Genomic DNA, 17,327 nt, shown 5'->3' with positions numbered 1-17,327 from the left:
ATAGATCTTGATGGTTTAATTGACATTGTTGTCCCGTCAGATCTTTGGACAGAATGTAAAATTTCTGTTAGCTGGCCCAAGGAGGAACAGCAGTGACATAAAGTAACAGGCGCTCCTTCAGACATTGTCATGGATTTCTATGACAAAGTAATTGTTTGGCTGAAAGACAAGGGGGCATATTATCAAGGGGGTTTATCTCCGCTTTTTTGGCTTTAAAAGCCAAGAAAGGGGAGATAAAATTATCCTCCTATTACCTAGCTGTCGCTTACAGCAGTTAGCGACAGCTTGTAGGAGATTGCGACCATCTTGGGCCCCACTTTGCATGTCAGTGATATTTATCACTAATGACATGCAAAGTGGGCGTGCCAAGATGTTAGCGACTGAAAACAGTCGCTAACATCGCTATCTCCTATTACCAACTTTTGGAGATATTCGCGCTGAGCGCGAATATCTCCAAAAGCTAACACCTGCCCTGAGCAGTTCTTAGCCATGTTATCCAACATGGCTAAGAGCATTAGCTCGGTAATGCATGAATATCCCTGACTTTTCAGCGATATTCATGCATTGCGGCGATTTTTATCGCATTTGCGATAAACCTTGGTGATACCAAGGTTTATTTGCGGTAAAAATCGCCACAGCTCATCGGCAAATTTTTGTCTCTAACCAAGCAATATCGATAATTATCGCTATTGCTTGGTGATATGCCCCAAGATTCCTGAGAAAGAAGTAGATTGGGTTAAAATAGACAGAACAAATCAAGAACCAAAAGAATCAGTTCATTCCTATTATGAAAGGTTACTCCTGGTATTTAAACAATACAGTGGCTATGAAAAATTAAGTGAAAGTGACATGAGCCACTTCATTTACAGGTTTGTTCATGGCCTGAGACCTGAGATTGGGGATATGATTAGAACCGGAATTGTCGGTTGGCAATCACTCTCAGTTGATGACATCCTGAGAAAGGCAAAATACTGCAGTGATGAGTTAGATGCAAAGCAAAAGAAACTCAAGGAAAAGGCAATGTGGGTACACATGAAGGTAGCTGAACAGCAGATAGCAACATTGGAAAATAAAAATTTTCAGCAGAATCCAGGGAAGTTCAAAGGGAACTTTTCAAATAAGCCAAATTTTAATATAAATATTGAAGAGCTAAAACAAAAGCTACCTTGTTTTAATTGCGGCGAAATTGGACACTGGAAGCGAGAGTGTAAAAATCCGCCCAGAAATTAAAAGAATTCATCATTGAATCCACAGATGCAGAGTGAGGTAAATCAGCAGCAACAGCTACAGCAACAGTTAAATGAAATAAGTCAGCAGCAACTGCTACAGCGACAGTTAGTGAATCAGCAGAGCCAATTGATTTAGCAGAATATAATTCCACAGCCACCTTTGCCAAATTGCATGAATACACAGAGGTACAGTCCAGAGATGGGTTTCTGCGGAGCTGAACAGGTAAAAAGATCACAAAAAGTAAATGTGTCAAATGTCTCTCAGCAATTTTGGCTAAAAGAAAATGAGAGCAGTGACTCAGAGGATTTCTCATGACGGTGCCTGAGGGAGGAAGAAGAGTGTGTGCTTGGAGCCACTCTTGAGGTAGATCAGTCTGGTCCATTTGTAAATGGTAAAGTGAATGATAAGGATATCACTTTTCTTGTGGACAGTGGTGCTACTCGTTCTACTGTTAGGTCAGTGGAAATTGAAAATCTTCCTCTCTCAGGTGATTCTATCCAGGTAGTTGGTGTGGCTAATCAGTAGATTAAAACAAACCTGACAAAGCCAGTTGATGTAGAAATTGGAAATTACAAAGACAAGCACAGATTTGTTGTATGTAACGGTAGTTAGGATGGTACTTGCTTTGCAAGATGAATTGTAACATTTATTGTTCACCAGAAGGTATTGAGCTTCAAACTTTAGAAGAAGATGGTTTGTACAAATTAACACTGCTAATGGTTGACAAAGAAAATAAAATGTTCCCTGCTTTTGATAAAACTAACTTACCTGAGGAATTGAAATAGACAGTAAATCCGAAAATTTGGGATTTAACTGGTGATGAAATGGGTTTGATGAAACTACTGTAAGACAGGGAATAGATTTTCCTAATATTCTCCAGTACAAAATGAAGCCAGAAACTATTGAGGGTGTTATTCCTGTGATTGAAAAATTCATTAAGCAAGGTGTTTTGAGAGAGATTGAAAGCAGCCCATGTAATTCGCCAATTATGGGAATTAAAAAGATAAACGGTACGTACAGAATAGTTCAGGACCGGAGAAAGGTTAATAAGACAGTTGTTCCTTGCTGTCCGGTTGTACCAAATCCAGCGGTAATTCTATATCAGATTCCACATGATGTAGAATGGTACACAGTCATTGACCTGTGTAATGCCTTCTTTACGGTTCCACTGCATCCAGATAGCCAGCAAATTTTTGCATTTCGGTTCCAGGATTGCATATTAGCATGGTGTCGTATCCCTCAAGGGTATACTGAGAGTCCATCTATCTTTAATCAGTTGTTAAAAAGATCCCTGGAAGATTTAAAATGACCTGGAGAGTCAACATTGGTGCAGTATATAGATGACCTCCTGATTGCAGGAAAAACAAGAGAAAATTGTGTGACTGACACCATTACACTTTTGAATCGCTTAGCAGATGAGGGACATAAAGTGTCACCTGCGAAACTACAGTTTTGCAAACAAGAGGTTAAATACCTTGGTCACAGAATTGTAAAGGAATCAGACAAGTGACAATTGAGAGAATAAAAATGATTCGAGCAATACAACCACCGACAACACAAAGACAGATCAGGATGTTTCTAGGAATGGTTGGTTATTGTCGCCAATGGATTTGTGGGTTTTCAGTAATTGCAAAACCTTTGCAAAGATTAACAAAAGCAGACATAAAGGACCCGATTGTTTTGACAAAAACAGAATTAGAGGCTATTGAAAAGGTAAAGAAAAGTCTCTGTGAAGCAACAGCATTGGGAATGCCTGATTATGAGAAGGAATTTGAGCTGTACTGTAGTGAAAGGGAAGGTTGTGCTCTGTCAGTTCTCATTCAGAAACATGGAAAAATGAGAAAACCTATAGCTTACTTTTCAGCTGTCCTCGATCCTGTTGCTTAATCATTGCCAGGTTGCTTAAAAGCAGTGGCTGCAATAAGTGTAAGCCTTGAGCAAAGTGAAGGAATTATAATGGGGTTCCCTGTAAAAGTATATGTACTTCATTCAGTTGAAACACTTCTTACCAGAAGCAAAACAAAGCATCTGTCAAGTAACAGACTGACTAAATACGAGAAAGTTATTCTGGGATCAGATAATGTATCTATTGCGAGATGTCTTAATCTCAATCCAGCTACACTCTTACCAGATAATGTAGTTCCTGAAAATGACAATGAAGCTGATGATGTTGATCATGAGTGTTTGGATGTTTTGGAATACTGAACTAAACCCAGAAAATTAAATTAAAGATGTACCTTTACCAGAGTCAGACATTGTTTACTTTGTTGATGGCTCCTGTTTAAGAACAGATGAGGGCATTTTGAGAGCAGCTTATTCAGTCTGTACAGTTTCTGAAATAGTTGAGGGTTCAACTCTTGAAGGAATTCGTTCAGCACAAGTGGCAGAATTAGTTGCTTTATTTCGTGCCTGTGAAAAAGCAACAGGGAAAAAGGTTACCATAGTGACTGATAGTCAGTATGGATATGGCGTAGTCCATGACTATGGTCAGCTCTGGTCTCAGAGAGGTTATTTAACCTCTGCAGGAACTCCGATTAGAAATGCAAAATTGATTAAAAGACTGATTGATGGTATTCAATTGCCAGAGAAAATTGCTATGGTAAAATGCGGAGCACATAAAAAAGGACAAGATTACATTACTAAAGGAAATGCCTTTGCGGATGAAACTGCACGATATTGTACGAAAAATAATCTTTCACTTAATCGGGAAAAAGATAATGACCATATAATGAACTCTCTCATGCTAATATCTGTGGTAGAAACATGGCAGGGAGTAAAATATTTAGAGGATGAGGCAGACGATGAGGAGAAAAACACATGGCTCAAAGAAGGTTGCAGACAGCGAGAGGAAAATGGAATTTGGGTCTATAAAGATGGTAGACCTGTTATGCCCAATTGCATGATTGCTGACATGGCATGGATGTACCATGGACCAGGTCACTTAGGAAGAGACACAATGATTAGACAGTTCAGGGAGACTTGGTATAATCCAAAATTTAGGGTTATTGCAGAGTCGCTTTGCCAACGTTGTTTGATCTGTCAGCAAATCAATCCAAACAGAAAAACAGTTTTTAAGCATGGGATCCATAGGATGGGAGGGTGGTCCTTTTACCAGGTTGCAAATGGATTTCATTGACATGCCACCACATAACAAGTTGAGGTACGTTCATGTTATTGTCTGTTTGTTTTCAAGATGGGTGGAAGCGTTCCCAACACTTCATAATGATTCAATCACTGTGGCAAAATTGCATTTAAGGGAGATCATACCTAGATATGGTTTTCCAGTAACTATTGAAAGTGATCGTGGCACACATTTTGAAAACAGACTGATTGGATTAATTTGCGAAGCATTTGGCATTAAACAAAAATTACACTGTGCTTACAGACCAGAAGCATCAGGTGTCATAGAGCAAATCAATGGCACAATCAAAAACAGAATTTCAAAAATGTGTTTAGCTACAGGAATAAAATGGACAGATGCACTTCCACTTGTTTTAATGTCTTTGAGAAGCACTCCAGATAAGAAAACAGGTCTTAGCCCTCATGACATACTCATGGGAAGGGTAATGAGACAGGCTTTTGTTCCAGTTGGGAAGTTGTTGGCAATAAATGATAGTGCAATTTTAGACTATTGTAAGCAGCTCTCTGACGTCGTAACTTCTGTATTCCATCAGGTGGGAACAGATGTGATTTCAAAAGAAAAGGAGCAGGCTCATGATCTATTGCCAGGAGATTGGGTCAGGACAAAGGTTCATCGGAGGAGGAACCGTTTGGTACCCAGGTGGCAGAAAGGAAGACAAGTGATTTTAGTTACAACAAATGCAGTAAAGTGCAGGGGTCTGAAAAGGTGGGTGCATGCTAGCCATACACTTCGTGTACCTGCACCTGATAACCCTGACGGAGATAGTGACAACACTACAGCTGATTCTGATTCAGAAGAAGAACCTGAAAATCCAGATTCTGAAGATCGACAGGGAGGTCAATATCTGGAAAATTCGGAACTAAATCAAGCATCAAATGAAAAAGATCTAGACATCGTTGTTGTTGATTCAGATAATGATGAAGATGCTCTAGAAAAGAGGTCTGAAAAAGAAACTGTGTCAGAAAAGATTCAAGATCAGGAAAGTATTGAAAAGCAGATTGGAAACTCTAAAAGCAGGAACAGAAATTCTGGAACTGGGAAGTTAAAAGTAATTCCGGAGGAAGAGGATGAATTGCCAAGTACCAGCTACAGAGATGTTTTTCCTAATGGAGTGAAGCTGCCGAGTAAAGAAGTTCCTAGATACAGTATTGAAATCTCTGAAACTGATTCTGATGACAGTGATGAAGAGTCTGAAATAAGAAGATTCAGAAAAAGAGCTTGGAAAGCTGAATGTAATGAAATTGAGCCTGAGAAGAAGCTTTTGAGAAAAGGTGACGTCTGGCCAAAAGAAAACTTAAAATTCAAATTGGTTAATAAATCAAAAGAACAAGTTAACGAAGTGTCAAGTCAGAAGAGTGATTTAGACACAAGAGAGCAAGCTGGAAAGAAAATTGAAGTAATTACTAGAAAGAGCAAGAGACCATTAAAGCCAAATCACAAGTACAAATCTCCAGAGTGGGCCTACATCTTGATTCCACCAGTAGTCGAGGTTAGCAGTAGCAGCCAAGAAGATTTAGAAGAAAATAGTGACAATGATTAGGGTTTAGCTTTCTTTAGGTTGAGGTTTGTTTTTGGGATAAGGCTGAAGATATTGTGTTAGGTGACACAAGGTCGAAGAAATTGTGTTAGCTGGTTACACTTTTTGGACGCAAGGTCGAAGAAAAGTTGTTAGAGGGTTACTAAAAAAAAATTAAAAAGAGGAGAGTGTTATTATTATTATTATTTAGAGATAATACACTAATTTTAGTTTTCAATTTTGGTTTTAGTTTGTGCTGAGTGATAATGCCTAATACTGATAATTCAAGGTGTGCAATTCTTAGAAGATGTTGTAAAATCTCTTCTATTTGTGTGATTCTAATCATTCTAGTTTTGGTTAATTTTGGCAGTCATCTTCCCTCTTGGCATTGATAGGGAGGATTACAAGGTGAATATGACAAGCAAAGCTGAGTCTAAACAGGCTGATCATGACATCGCATGGAAAACTAACAGGGTCATTGAGCATAAACCAGAGATCCATCAGGACAGATCTGTTGGAGATTTTTCTGCTAATTCTTTTTCAAGACTTCTATCGGAGTATGTTAGAGTCATGGATGTTAAGGATTGTTATGTGTGTGTTAAGCTTCCTACTTCAGTTTGTGAAGGGGTCAAGTATAATATGCTTCCGCTTACTTATGGAATAACATGCAGTGTTATATCAAGCTTGTTTTATCAAACAGGTCGACTGGAGTATTATTACTCAGACTTCGATGAGATTTTTGCTAACTTAAAGATTGGGCATAGTCTTAACAAAGTTAGGCCTGCTAAGCAGATGAGGGAATTCTTCCTGGTAACAAATGAGCTTACCTATGAGTACGCTTACAAGAATAATTTAACTTGCAAAATGAGAGATGAAGAAAGATCTTTCCTTGATCAGGTTGAGGAGAGGAGGGCGATTTATATAAGGAATGAGATGCTGAAACAAACTAAATCCAAGTTTTGGCAAATCGAAGACGAGAAGTTAAATGGAGAAAATAGATATGCTGCTATTCACATAGATGATCCAGTTAGTAGAAAGCTATGCATTAGAAGAGATAACATGCTTTACGACAATTATTTTGTCGGTGCTAGCCAATGTGAGGACACTTATCGGATTGTAGCGGGATGGGGATTTAAAGGTGGTAAAGACCCAATTTTCCCAGGAATCTATTTTGTTTGTGGAAACAAAGTATATTTCAGTCTTCCTGACCATTGGTATAGTACATGTTACTTTTGTCTTGTCTTTCCTAAGATGTTCCATGTTGACAGAAATGGAGAAGGTTCATTCAAAATTGGCAAACATCTGAATAGATTTAAAAGAGAAAGCTTTTCTGAGATCATGGGAGATATATTTGTCGCCATAATTCCTATGGTAGGGATTACCTTGAATTCAGTTAAAATCAGAAAAGTTTCCACAATTGTTGACAGGTTGTCCACTGATACTGCAGGTGGCTTTCAGTTGGTTAATACTGAACTTATTGCTACCAGAACATGGTTCTGCAAAACCGGCTTGCGTTAGACATCCTTCTAGCAAAAGAGGGAAGAGTCTGTGGGATTTTGCATGTTCAGCATTGCTGCACATATATCCCAGACAAGAGTCAGAACATAGAATTATTGATCAAGAATATTACAGAATTTCACTCAGAAATAGAACCCATGGAAAGTGACAGTTTTTCTGAACGTTTGGCAAAGAGATTTGGGGCAATAAAAGAATGGTTTGCAGATATTGGCAGTCCAATCATTGGCAAAGTGCTTTACCCTGTAATAATCATTGTTATAGTGACACTTTTGTTAAAAATCAGTTGGATGATTCATAAGAGAAAGAAGCATGTGAGGGAAAAAAGAAGGATTTATAAACTTAGAAAGGCTCAGTAAAAGGAGATAGAAATGGATGAATTCCGCAGGGCTCAATATGAGAGTACCAGACAGACTGATGAAACAGGAGTTTAGATTTACTAACACAGAGAGAGATCATTATATGGTATTACTTAGAGTAAAATTTAGAATACATTTTTGGGTTTGTTTGGTGATTTTTAAATTTACTAATGGGTGTTGCATGTTTTTGTATACTTATTCAACCTAGAATAATGTGCACCAACACGAACACACAGGTTTATTATTTGTGCTCTTGTCATGTTTGTCATTCCGTTTTAAATAATACATTTACTTTGTCTTTCGTTTTGATGAACATTAACTGCGGCTGTTTCAAATATTAGCATGTGCATTCTTTTAAATGTGCTTTTGTTTATGTTGTGTCATCTTATGTGATTATGCTATGTTTATCTTTTGTATGCAAAGCTAGGTAACATAGATTAATGGGTTAAATATTAGTCAAGCAGGTGGGTAACAGAATAATTATCATTTCTTGAATTAATTATTGTCTTGTGTTTCCTTGCCTACTAGACTCTTGCTAAAAGAGGCCTGTGGACTATTTCCAAAATGGATGTCCGAAGCCCTGTCAAAGTTGGACCTTGCACAGCAGTGTTTGGAAAAGCAAAAATATTTTCTACAATAATTCTTTGAAAGTCACTCGTAAAAGCAAGGCAGTGCGGAAATATTGAATGAACATTTGAATAAGTTTTCATGGTCAAGGACAGGATGTCCAGCAGCGGAAAAGCTTGGACGGAGGAAGCAAACGGTTGACTTTACCTAATGTAGCGAATCATGGAAGAGCCTGTGACACTCTTAGTCTATGAACAATGCCACTCTTGAAGAAACGTGACTTTTTCTATGCGAAAGGCAAATGACTTCATCGGACGATGTCTCTGGTCTAATCGTGTTTTGTGTTGCTCGAATATTTGTATTCTTTTAATTAGTTTTAAATAAGAAAAAAGTATTAAAATTGCCCCCTTGCAAGGAGCACTGCTGGCTCGTTCCTGTGCTCCAGAGATGCTGTCAGACTTTTGCTTCACGTAAGATACATTAAGACTTTACTTTTTCCCTTTAGGTTTTCTTTAGTTTAGTTAGGGAAATAGGGTTTAGGGGATAATCCTTAATGTTTGAGCACTTCTCATGCTGATTTTGGTTTGAGCCTACAGTCAAATGTGCCTTTCTAATAAATAGTTTTGTGCAATGAAATGCTAATAAAAGAAATTACGCTTTAAAAATGCATTTTGCTTTATAATAAGGTTAATAAAATAGATTTTGAAATGACAAGCTGGTCTTGTTTGTTTCCTTGAGTTACCATTAGTTAATCCATTGCCTATGATACTGACTTAATTAAATGTATTATAAAGTGTTACTGATTAATTAGGTCATATGATTCAGTTGGTCAATTCATGTCTCAGTCATTTATGGGCCTAGTGTAGATTTATGAAAATGGTGAGTATCGCGGTGTAGAGTTGTATATATGAGACTGAATTTCTCTTGGCCCGCTGGATCAATGGTAAGTAGGCCTGTAAGTATCTCTGTAAGTATGTCTCACCAGGAGCTGTTTCCCTTAGCTCAGCCTAGAGTTATCTGTGACACAGCAGCCACAGCAGATTCTATGACATTGTGAACATTCTAAGTATAACTAGGTTGAACAAGAAAGGATGACAGGGTGGACAGAAGGAAGAGGAGGAAAGACCTTATAACATGGAGCATCCCACTGTATTTGACGGATGTTTATATTTTCGGGCATGTGATTTTCATTGGTAAAGGGGGTAAAATTGTTCTTCATCTTAGCTCTATGTTCCTTGTATTATGTGATTTTGTTGTTGTTTTTTAGGAAATACACACAACCTCCCTTACCGAAGTGGAATACTACATTTAGTGGTTAACCTGTGTTTTTATAGCATTCGAAGACTATTTTATGCCAATTTTAGTATTCTGTAGTATTCTTTTTGTGAAGGCTAGGGCATGAAGACTACAGATATGTGAGTGATACTTCTTGAACACTAACTGAATACTAAGCAAATACTTATTTGCTAACCGTATAGTCTTCATTTACAATGCAGAACTTTTACTGAATACATACAATTTGAATACTACTGCACTTTACCCAGACTACTATTCAAGCTACTGCTGAATACTAAGCAAATACTTCTATGCTAACCGTATAGTCTTCATTTACAATGCAGAACTTTTACTGAATACATACAATTTGAATACTACTGCACTTACCCAGACTACTATTCAAGCTACTGCTGAATACTAAGCAAATACTTCTATGCTAACCGTATAGTCTTCATTTACAATGCAGAACTTTTACTGAATACATACAATTTGAATACTACTGCAATTACCCAGATAGCTGCAGATTCTATAAAAAGTTATGTCCAAAGCCTTTTGGGTCAATTGCTAAAGCGAAAAGGTATGGCTAGGCTAATATTCACAATATTAACAAATAAACAGGTACACTAGTTGATATATCCCAAGTACACATGCATAGGTGGGAGGATCTTACATTCCTCAATAATATATTTGTATGAATTAATGGTCAAAGTATTACAATACTCGGGCGACTTTTTGGTTTATTTTCAACAGTCCAAAGATAACAAGTAAATTATAAGGGGTATCGGTAAGACAATGAACAATCTCCACAATCAATGACAGAAGCCCATTCATTTATCATTGAAAACTCTTGGAAAACTATATGGTTGAATTTAATTTAATTTTCTTAAGTACATTTGATAATAGCACACAACAGTGTGAATTCCTATGGTGTTAAAACCTAGCTTTTACACAACATTTAAAATGTACTTAAAATGTACTTCTAAAAACATTTGGTAAAAGTAAACACATAAAAAGTAAACACATAAAAGTAAACATATCCTTACGGGTGCCCTGGCAATTACCGGTATACAGTGGGGGAGAGGGTTGCAGTTTAAAGTGATGTGTATCATTTCCGATCACAGAGGATTGTGTATCATTTCCTAGTAATTACAGGGTGAAGTTTGCTAACCCCCAGATCAGTTTTTCAAACCTGCCAAAAAGTATGGTACCTTTTAAAGATCTGGGCATGTAGATTTTGGCTAATACAACAGCATCCACTAATCTCTCTCATAGTGATTTGGGAATTCGCATACAAATGACAATTTTGTGGTACAAACAAAGCAGCAACTTCCTACTATTTCCGAAATATATACTGCTATTATCTTGTTCCAACTTGGGTTAACTTGATGGACATTGCAGTCACTGGAATATGTGTTTACACAAGGCATTGGATTTAATAGTGCCAAGTTGTGAGTTTTTCTATATATGTCTGTGACCTGGATAAATTTCAACACTTTTCCAAACTGTATTTCTGAATTATCTAAATATTTTATTGTACTTTGGTCCCGTCTGACTAGTTTGTTGTAGTTTGCTGCATACACATAGCAATAACCCTTCCTTAAACTAATTTTATCATATGATGCTACTTTCCTTTCAAAGTATACAGATACTCTTTTTTGAGCTGCCAGGAACTCATCATTTGTTAAATCTTTTATAGTCACTTTCCCCATTTGAAAGCACCCATCTATTATCTCCATTCTCTCCACACGTATCGATGGATCCATAAGTCTATTGATTGCATTTTCTATCTCGCCATCAATATTGCAGGTTGCTTTAAGTAATGGTATCATCTGAATTAATGTCACAGTATTTAAAATTTGCATTTCTACATTTTGTGTTCCAGAGATGTGAGACACTATGTAGCCATTTAGGTCTTCAAAATGAAAACAGTTATTTGAAAAGAGTGGCCCATTGTGGCGTACACAGTCTGAAAGATGCACTAACTGATGAATATTCATAGTCATGAACCTCTGATCATACAGGTCTGCAAAAATTTTGACAAAGGTGAGCAAGCAAGTCTCTGCTCGGTCGATTTCTGAAAATGTTAGACTTTCTTTATCTAGTAAATATATTCCTTTCGAGAAGAGGCAAAAATGTACAAATAACTGATTGGGTAATACATCAGCTAGTACTGGAATTCCCCAGAAGAGCAAGAAGTTTCTGTATTCAGAGGATTTCCATAAATGGACATCTTCAAGGCTACGAGGAGGTCTTGATATGTTAAGTGGAGGCTTGATAGCCTGTAATCTCTTGCTAACAAGGTCTCTGTAAGAGTGTGCTGAAAAGCATGACTTCTCATATTGCTTCCCGAACCATAATGTGAGCATCAGTTTCATTACACCAGCGCAGACCCCATGCATATAATCTAAACGAAATCCATTAATACATGGGAAAAGGGAAAGGAATAGAAACCGGAAAGGGCCTTTCACACCATGAACTGAATATTCATGTTCACCCTGTTGTATTTTAGCTAATGTTTCATTGATATCATTCTTCAGATTTTCAGTTGTTCTTTGTGGTCCTTTAGGATCATCATCATTGTAAGGAAAAACATGACAATGCCCCATTCCCGATCTTGAAGTCATACCTGGCTGTAAACAGGACCAACAGCTAAATTTCCCATTGAACTGCTTACTGTTGGTAACCAAACAACGAGCTGGTAGATCACAAGTACATGAAAGTAGTGCAGCACGACATACAAAAACAGAGCCTGTATGATCTGTAAACATAACTCCCTTTTCCAAACGACTCAATTCCTCAGTTAAAGGATGTAGGTATGTCCACATATATGGCTTTCTTTGCCCAATCCAAATTCCATAGACAAGCATGTTTTCTTTTGCTTTGCGTTTTGTTACGGAGAGCTCATTAATCATTAAATACACAGGCCACATGCTTAGTTTACTACTTTTAAAAATGTTGACTCCATCTGTGTTCAGAACAAAAGAGATATTGTTTTTCATACTTAATATCCCCTTATCAAACAGGTTTTTGTATCCAATTCCATCATAAACATCACCTATTACAGAGTTTCCATTCTGTTTGTAGTGCTCATATCTGTGTGTTCTCACTTCCTCCGTAAAATCTCTCCTCTTAAACATAGTATTTAGCTGTTCAATTATGGAGTGTTGGACAAAAAAAGCAACAGCACCAGGCTCTGTAAGATCCTTCAGACAATGGGTGTTCGTGCATATCTTTGCATTATCGCTGATGCTTTCATAGCAAGAGGAACAGTAGTTTCGTATCTTAGGAATAGTGATGTATTTTTTAATAAACATCTTAAGTTTGAATAACGAGTTAATCATTTTATTAGGCACTGGTAAAATGCAGCAGATTAAGTCCAGTAGTGCCCCTAATGCCTCATCAGAAATTCTAAATCTAACCGCAAAGCAAATGATAAGCAGTAGGACAGCTTGCACAGTGTGTTGTGAACCTTTAAATAAAAAGTTGTCTTCTTGGATTTCATGCTTTTCAGAAATATTACTTTCACCCTCATTTACAATAGTTATATTGTTTACTACATTCTCTGTAAAGTCTTGTGCTTCAAAACCGATTTCATTGTCTTCTGGATCAAAACTATTTTCTCTTTCATCCGCATATTCATTCTGATGTCCAGATGTGTGTAATTCCTCATAAGCCTCTTCATCAAAGTCATATGTCGGAGTACCTAAATTATATTCCATAATAAAGAATGAGACTACTTCAGTTTGTAACTCTTTAGGATCTGTGCATAAACTAAACAAAACATGCATTGAAGCCTATTAGAAATTAGTTTATGAAGCTGCCCTAAATGAAGTACTGTGCAGTACAGAAAATCCATTCACTTATTAACACACACACCATCCATGGGAATGTCAGTTAACACAGAATAAAGTTGTCTGATGAGGTAACAGGGTGGGATGTGATAATATAGTTCTACCTTGATCTTTCCTTTAGATTTGTAATCATTTAACCCCTCACACTTAACGTGAAGGGAATTGTATGTCCGTTTGGTAAAAACGCATTGATTACAAAGAGGGAGCTGTTATGGTGCAAGTCATTTGTCAAAGCCCATTTCTTGAACATCTTACCCTGAGGAGAAAGGTTTTTGTAGATGCCTATGTGTACAAGCTTTCTGTAGTACAAGCTTTCTGTAGTAGCATAATTTGTAAAAGAGCATAGAGAGAGCATGGCAGCTCAATTTATACTCAATGAGAGTTATTACACTACAACATGCACAATTAACAGTTAAATAAACTATTTTACATGGTTGTGATATGATAATGGTAGTTACAAAGTTTTTACCTGTTTTTTTTGATTGACTACATTCATCCTGTACACCTGGTTTATCACCAATTGCATTGGAAAGTATGATATTTTTATCTAGAATACCTAAAATTGGTGTTAACATTTTTGTTGTTTCCATTGATTCCTATAAAATAAAGAAACACGTTTATAAAAGTATATCTTCCAAACTGTGCTGGCGATCAAAATTCATAAGTCTAACAAGAGGCGAGGTCAACTTTTGAATCCCATTAAGCTCTATTTTTACAATTTTTTAAAATGTTTACTCTTTTAACCCTCTTGTTGATATTCCGGACCTACAAGAGGAAGACTGGCTCGAGGCCCTAGCCTCTCCAAGGGAGGTAGTAATCAGGGCCCGGTTCTGTCTAGTCCAAATCAAAATACTGCGTAGTGCATACATTGCATGTACTACACCTGTTGAAAATGGGACGTAGGGCGGAAGCCACCTGTAACAGAGGATATGGGGAGATTGGATCATTCTACCATATTATATGGACGGCATTGAATGATTAGCTCCCATCCAGGTAGGGTGAAGCCTCTGGAGTTCCTGAGTGCCCCCCATCTGTAGGGGATCTTAACTGCTGCAGTCAGGTCAATGTGAGTCTGGCGCACACAGCCCAATCAACCACACACTGCAGGCTCTGAGGCTCTCACAGGCCAAAAGGAGTGACTAGCACACATAACTGATGTCAGGCACTATGATATGTGCTTCAAAATGTTGGGCTAGTGAGCCCTGTTTTTTATGATTCTCTTATCACTCTTATCTACTTTCTAAGATGTGCCCAGGTCCCTTTATGGTGACCTGTCACTAAATCAAAGAGAACCCTTGGAAGTGTATAGGTGAAGCCTAACTCTTCCCTCTCCAGTTTGCAGCTCACACAGCTTCAGGAATGCAACAATACACAAATCGGTATGTGGGATTACTGTATGTCCTCTACATGTTTCACCAATGCTGGACTGAGTTTTATCATTCAAAGGCACACATACACCCATTCAAACATCCTAAATCACTTACCAATATTAAATGTTTGTGGTATGGACCTCGATTTTTAGAAATTCTTTTTTTTGCTCCTGCTTCTGCCATTACTCCTACGATGTAAAAATAATCTTAATCCTTGAACAATTGCCACGCCTCTCCATTTTATGAATGTCACACTCTGTATGTATATGTGTACCTAAGTACATACTTATATTTATCAATTTAATTATTTAAATAATTTTATTCTAATTATATAGACTTATTACAATATGTTGTCTACCTATAGGGAATTGTGAAAGGGCATATTTAACACCCAAATCCTAGCTCACTAAGTAATATGCAACATATAAGTGTAATACGGTGCTATAATAACCCACCCTTAAGTGTTATAATATTTAATCGGCTTGAACATTTTAACCAGCGTGTCCTTTCTGAACATGCACAGGCACAGGTAAAACATTGCAAAAATTTGCTAAAAATGGGCACGTACCCTACAATATTTAATTAGCTCTTAACTTGCAGCAGACCCATACGCACAAAGCAGGTTCATTTATAGCTACATTTAAGAGACATTTTTCTGTCAATATCCATAAATCACAGCAGATCAAGCGCTTCAAAACATCAATGCTGTATTGAAAACGTTGTCACATAATTATGTGTTAGGAATTCTTTAATTTTCTATCTTGCTCCTATGGGAAGATATGCAGGTAAAAATTATACACAGCATTTCCCATTATAGCCTATGGGCAAGATAGCCTTTCAGTAGTGATAAACGAAATTGTCAGTATTTCACTATCAGAGCATGTCACCCACACTAGTACATGCTCTACCTTTTACATACACTGCACACTGGCCATGTCAGCATGGCAGTTACAACTTCACACAGGCACTGCGGTGGCAGGCCTGAGAAACCATTTTAGGGCTACTAGTAGCATTTGATTCACCAGCCCTGGCACACTCAGTGCACTTTACTAGGGACCTATGGTAAAACAAATATGCCAATCATGGATAACCACTCACAATAACAATTTCTACAGAGAGCATATGCACTTTAGCACTGATCAGCAGTGGTAAAGTTTGCAGAGTCCTATTGTCAACAACCATAGGTCAGGAAAAATAAAGGAGGAAGAAGCTAAAGTTTGGGGATAACCCTGCAAAAAGGGCCATTTCCAACACAACCCCCTTCCAGCCTAATGCCAGGGTAGACCAAACGATACCTGGATGGGATTCCCTGCTTAGGGCGATACAACACGGAAACTGGCCCAAACAGCAGGGGACTATTCCTGTTCTACGTCTTCCTGAACCCAGTTGGATCCCTCTATCTATACTCTCATGGTCCACCAAGCCAACCCATGTGGAGCCCTTCTCCTCACCTGTGAGGTCACCAATTCCTTGCCCTACATCCACCACTGACTTCAATCATGGCTAAGGGCACACTTATTAAAACAAGCATTTGCAATAGGTCTCGCATTAGGAAAGAGTGAGCTATTGGTACTGTAAATGACATTTTTTTAAATATGTGTTGGCTTTGAGAATATATAAATTAATAGCATTGTTATTCACAAAGCCAATAGCTTACACGTTCCTAATGCGAGTCCTATTGCCTACGACAATGGTTGTTGGTAGCAAGCAAGGACACTGCTGTTGTGGTGCTGAGTGATGATGTGGTTGGGCTGAGTGATGTGGTGGTGTTCCCGAGTGATGTAGTGGTGTCCCTGAGTGATGTGGTGGTGCCCCTGAGTGATGTGGTGGTGCCCCTGAGTGATGTGGTGGTGTCCCTGAGTGATGTGGTGGTGCCCCTGAGTGATGTGGTGGTGTCCCTGAGTGATGTGGTGGGGGGGCCCTGAGTGATGTGGTGGTGTCCCTGAGTGATGTGGTGGTGTCCCTGAGTGATGTGGTGGTGCCCCTGAGTGATGTGGTGGTGTCCCTGAATGATGTGGTGGTGCCCCTGAGTGATGTGGTGGTGTTCCTAAGTGATGTGGTGGTCTCGAGTGGAACCCCCAATGATAATGCATGAAACCAACCAGGTCGGGGGGTCTTAAAAAAAAAAAAAAAAAATTCCCACACTATGTGTGAGGGACGTCTTTAAGGAACTAGGTAGCTTGCTCACTCCTCTTTGATTAGCATTCCAGTACTAGCCACTTTTTACCCACTCATAGCTGGTCTCATTAATACTACTGGTAAAAGCAATGGACCAAAGAAAAGACTGCAAGAAAGAATCAATAGATCTGAGAAAGTATTTGAAGTTCTGCAATACTGGGCCTGTTCATTATACATGTTGGTACATGTGCTTAACAGAACTCTGACATGTGCTTAACAGAACTCGACACTGTCTGCCACCGTACCCTAGTGCAGTGACTCAGCAACGTCGGAATCCAGGAGAAGGCACTGGAGTGGATCATCTCCTTCCTCGCCGGAAGGATA

At 38.2% G+C, this 17,327-nt stretch overlaps 2 protein-coding genes across 2 annotated transcripts in view; both read right to left on the bottom strand.

The window, feature by feature from the left end:
* TMEM196 (transmembrane protein 196) overlaps nucleotides 1–17,327 on the bottom strand; it is a 299,739-nt gene that overhangs the window by 12,999 nt on the left and 269,413 nt on the right. The window lies entirely within an intron of this gene.
* Nucleotides 10,861–13,392, bottom strand: LOC147689006 (uncharacterized). Its single transcript, XM_086942297.1, has one exon. It carries the CDS (start codon nucleotides 13,390–13,392, stop codon nucleotides 10,861–10,863), a length of 2,532 nt encoding a protein of 843 aa, XP_086798423.1.

Source organism: Lissotriton vulgaris, chromosome 10, assembly GCF_964263255.1.
Source record: "Lissotriton vulgaris chromosome 10, aLisVul1.2, whole genome shotgun sequence".
NCBI lineage: Eukaryota > Metazoa > Chordata > Amphibia > Caudata > Salamandridae > Lissotriton > Lissotriton vulgaris.
The sequence above is the reverse complement of the archived record's forward strand: the minus strand, read 5'-3'. Positions and strand labels throughout refer to the sequence as shown.

Bases quoted from the DNA above. Each gene is read 5' to 3' on its own strand.
- LOC147689006 (XM_086942297.1), bottom strand. From the start codon at position 13,392: ATGCATGTTTTGTTTAGTTTATGCACAGATCCTAAAGAGTTACAAACT.